The sequence below is a fragment of the Bombus huntii genome, chromosome 15 (genome assembly GCF_024542735.1).
Source record: "Bombus huntii isolate Logan2020A chromosome 15, iyBomHunt1.1, whole genome shotgun sequence".
NCBI classification, from domain to species: Eukaryota; Metazoa; Arthropoda; class Insecta; order Hymenoptera; family Apidae; genus Bombus; species Bombus huntii.
Window position 1 is genome coordinate 318,055 of NC_066252.1, and position 5,019 is coordinate 323,073.

At 35.6% G+C, this 5,019-nt stretch overlaps 1 protein-coding gene across 1 annotated transcript; it reads left to right on the plus strand.

Moving 5' to 3' along the window:
* The first annotated feature begins 280 nt into the window (after positions 1-280).
* Positions 281-2,438, plus strand: LOC126873860 (serum response factor homolog B-like). Its single transcript, XM_050635160.1, has 5 exons — positions 281-461; positions 547-773; positions 856-1,586; positions 1,832-2,046; positions 2,161-2,438. Exons 1-5 carry the CDS (start codon positions 281-283, stop codon positions 2,436-2,438), a joined length of 1,632 nt encoding a protein of 543 aa, XP_050491117.1.
* Positions 2,439-5,019: the final 2,581 nt, after the last annotated feature.

Consider the following 5,019-nt stretch of genomic DNA (forward strand, 5'->3'; position numbering starts at 1 on the left):
TACTTATTTATAATACTTACTTGTAAATTATACTTATCTATAATAAGTATTAACTTATTATAAATAATTAGCCATGTCACTCCGCCACGCCAGAAAAAATTAATGAAAATTCTCAATGCGAGAATTGATTGCAAATTTTAATAAATAAAAAAAAATAAAAAAACATGCTTGCACAATTCTGCCCGAGCAGTCGAGCTATGCGGACATGTGAATCAGTGCCTCCGTAAGTGCTACAAGTGAGGAAAACAAAGTGACTCAAGACAGAGCCAATCGCTAAACAATGGAAAATATGCAACAAATACCACCAATAACAATACTAAACAAAGGCGAAACATACTTTATAAACAGAGCTGTAGATACAACAAACACAAAACAATCAACAAACGAAGATCGTGACTGCTCAGTTATAAATGAAGTAGAAATGGAAATTACACAAAATAATGACGAAAAGAATAATATCAGTAATGATCTTCCACATCAGAACGAAAGCTGGAAGACTGTAACTCCCAGCAAAAACGAAAAATAACTTCAAACACAAATGCTAAGAGGGCTATCGAAACAGAAAGGCAACAATGGCTATAGGAAATTCCTCTACAAAACTCCTTCAGCTCACTGCCAGAAGAGATTCAGACCCAGCTGAAAATCCAATAACACACATTCCTAAACCACCACCAATCTACATAGATGCTAAAATAATAGACCCCCTAATTGATCTGTTAAACAGCACGGCAGGAAAAGAAAATTACACCATTAAACAACTTAAATTCGATCAGGTAATAGTACGCCGGGTATCATATTTACCAACTTAAAACTGATAAAAGTTACAAAGCAGTAATCAGAGGATTACAACCAAAGACAAATACAAGTAACATATACGAGGAATTAGCCAAAGTCGGACATCAGATAAGAACAATAAATAACATAACCAGATATGATACTAAACAACCATTACCGCTATTTCTAATAGAACTTGAACCTAAAAACAATAACAAGGAAATTTTCGAAGTTAAAAAAGTTCTAAACACAATAATTACAGTCGAGCCACTGAGACACAAAAAAGACATACCGCAATGTATGCGGTGTCAAAAATATGGATATACAAAAAATTACTGCAACAGAAACCCGACGTGTGTCAAATGGGCAGGAAAACACCTAACAATGAACTGCCCACACACGGGAAAAACAAACTATATAAACTGTTACAACTGCAGTGGAAACCACTCAGCCAGCTACAAAGGCTGTATAGTTAGAAAACAACTTCAACGTAAACTGTCTCCGCCGCTTCGAAACAGGACATACAATAACTATCACAAACAACAAGACAGCGCAGAAATTGAGACATCAAGAAATGTACAGCACGTAACGAATATCAACCATAATAATACCAATACCAACGGTAGCCGAAGCTACGCGCAAGTAACCAAACAATCAACACCCTTAGACAATCAAAACCAGAATAACATGAATGACGCTACAGAAACCAAAGAACTACTAAAGCAATCCATCAAGAATACTGAAATGTTAGCAAAAATGATAAGCGAACAAAACGCAGTCCTCAGACAGCAAACGCAACAAATCATAGTCATGTTACAACTTCTTACAAACATGCTAAGCAAAAAATAAAAATGCTTAAAATAGCAGCCTGGAACTCTAACGGCCTACAATAAAGGGCTCTAGAAACTAAAACATTCGTGTATAACAATAATATCGTATATAATATAATATAAAAAATATCGTACTACACCATATATGATACCAAGCATCCCTCAGGAAAAGCACACGGAGGGACCGCAGTAATAATAAGAAACGACATTAAACACCATTTACACAGCCAAGTTAGTAAGGAATATATCCAAGCAACCACCGTTACAGTCCAAACTAGCAGCAACTATTTACAGCTATCAGCAGTATATGTACCACAGCGACACAAAATTACATCACAAATGTGGGAAGAGTACTTTCAACATTTAGGTGACAAGTCTATCGCAGCGGGAGACTACAACTCAAAGCACACACTATGCGGATCAATAATCACTACACCTCGAGGTAGAACCTTGGAAAACTACATTAGAAACAATAATCTCAATATATTATCCACGGGAAGACCGACATACTGGCCGACAGACTTGAGCAAAATACCTGACCTACTTGTTTTTGCAGTTACAAAGGGACTAAACGCAAATAAACTAAATACAGCACCCAGCCTCGAGCTTACCTCCGATCATACACCCATAATAATTACATACAGAAACAAACCAATACTTCACAACAATTCAGAGACATGCAATAAAACCACCAAAATGGCAAACATTCAAAGAAATAATCGAGAGCAAAATCAACTGCAACATACCATTGAAAACACCCGAACACACCAAACAGGCAGTAACAGTATTGACAGAAACTATCCAAGAAGCAGCATGGACAACCATTATACCTGAACCAACCAACAGACAAACAAAAATAATTCCACCAAATATTCTCGAAAAAATTAGAGAAACGAGAAAAGAGAAAGCAAAATGACAAAAACATAGAGCAAAAGAAAACAAAAAACACCTAAACAAACTTGCAAAGGAAATGAAAAACAAAATAAAAGAACACAACAACAACGAGTTCACAAAGTTCATTGAGCTACTATCAGCACACGAGAACTACAACTATTCCCCATGGAAAGCCACAAAAAAAAAAAAAAAAAATAAACAAGACAATAAAGCTGGTCCTAGCAATCAGAAGAGCAGATAACACATGGATAAAGCACCAGGAATCGACAATGGCAAAATCTTGAAAACCTTCCGCCAAAAGCGATAAGACAAATCGCAATAATATTTAACGCAATATTAAGAATTCAATACTTTCCAAAACTATGGAAACTGGCACAGATCATAATGTTATCTAAACCAGGCAAAGACCCACATCAAACTACATCATACAGACCAATAGCATTACTTCCTGTGTTCTCTAAAATGCTAGAGAAAATAATTTTCGACCGCATAAAACCAATAATGGAGAAGGAAAAATTAATACCGGATCATCAATTCGGATTCAGAAACAAACACTCCACTATAGAACAAATGCACAGGCTAGTCAACGAAATAATACTAGTACAAGAAAACAAACAATACTGTACAGCCCTCTTTATGGACATAGAGAAAACATTTGACAAAATAAACCACGAAAGCCTACTACAAACAATCAGGAAATAATTCCCGGAGCAAATATACCAATTAATAAAATCCTACTTCAGCAGCAACCTCCGTAATGAAAATCAAGGACACATACTCCGAAGTCAAAGACATCAAGGCAGGGGTTCCGCAAGGAAGCGTCTTAGGACCAATACTATACACACTATATACAGCTAACATACAAACAACTACCAATAGCACAATACTGACATTCGCGGACGACACAGCGATACTAGTCAGGCACACTAACCCTGTAACAGCAGTCACATTACTACAAGAACATATCACAAAAATAGAAAAGTGGCTACAAGTTAAACAAATTAAACCAAATGCCAGTAAATGCAACCATATTACATTCACACTGCGAAAACAGATACCACCAAACATCTTTCTTAACGGCACGTACATAATACAAACAAGGCAAGTCAAATACCTAATAGATACACAACCCACATGGAAACAGCATATCAAATCAATAACAGACAAAATACATACGGCAAGGAGACAAATGTACTGGCTAACAAGTCGAAAATCCAAACTAAGCATAGAAAACAAACTAAAAATATATAAAATGGACATAAAACCAATCTGGACGTACGGAATACCACTGTGGGGAATAGCAGCAATGAGCCATATAAGCAAAATAGAGACAATGCAAGCTAAAGTTCTTAGAACAATAGTAAACGCGCCATGGTACGTTAGAAACGAGGGCATTCGGAAAGACCTGGGAATACCAACGGTCAAGGAGGAGATTAGCAGATGTGCAGGAAGGCACAGAGAAAGAATAGCGACGCACCCGAACCGGCTGGCAGCGGAAACGATCAACACATCAAGCATAGAAAGAAGACTAAAACGGAAACACCCAACAGATCTCATAAAGGATATAACCTAACAAACACGAAGATGGTACCCCGCTGGGGGTAGCCACCCACATGATAATCAAACAGCCAAAAAATTCTACCAAATGTCCCAATCGGACAAATCGTGAATATAAACAACTAAATAAAAAAAAACATGCTTGCGTGACACTTTACTTACTATTTAATCCATTATATTTATTCACATAGAACACAATATAATGGAATAATAGAATAGAATTCTTATAGAGCATAAAAAATAATAGAATACTTCATTACTTTGAATACTTTACAACCGCTTAACGCATCCCTTCTAAACCAGTTTTGTTTCTTGTTGATTTTAAAAAATATCGGGAACGGAAATGTTTTATTTCTTAATAGTTTATTTTCAGAACAGGAAAGTTAAAATATCTCTTAAACTGTTTTTCGACATTAATCTGTTAAGACCTTCTATAAAGAATATCGTGATGGCTTGACTAATGTATTAAAAAATGTAAATAGAAATGAACATAATAAGGAATAACATAAAAAGAAATGAAGTTGATCTTGAAATTTTCCTCGCTGCTGGATTTACCAAAAAATAATTTGCACCATATGATGTCCTCCTTCAAAACAACTTTTGTTAAAACATATTTTTTATAACTTTAAGAGGTGTTGGGAGAACTCCTACTCGTTTAGTTTATTACTAATGGCGTGATTGCGGAAGCTTTGTGCCTGCCTCATTAATTTGATGAAAAGTAACACATCTTATATTTCTGACAATTGCACACAGTTTTCAGATACGCTGTTACCCGTTACACTATATTTCTTTTCTAAATAACTGATGATACTTTGTATCTAATGATTGCTGCTGTTTCCCTGATCAATTTCCTGTTCAAGAAATTTAATTATAAGAATTCGGTTCTTCTTTTCACATAGTCTGAGTGATGCTAACGTGGTGGCATTTCGTATTAAATAATATTATGTATATACAGTTACGTATC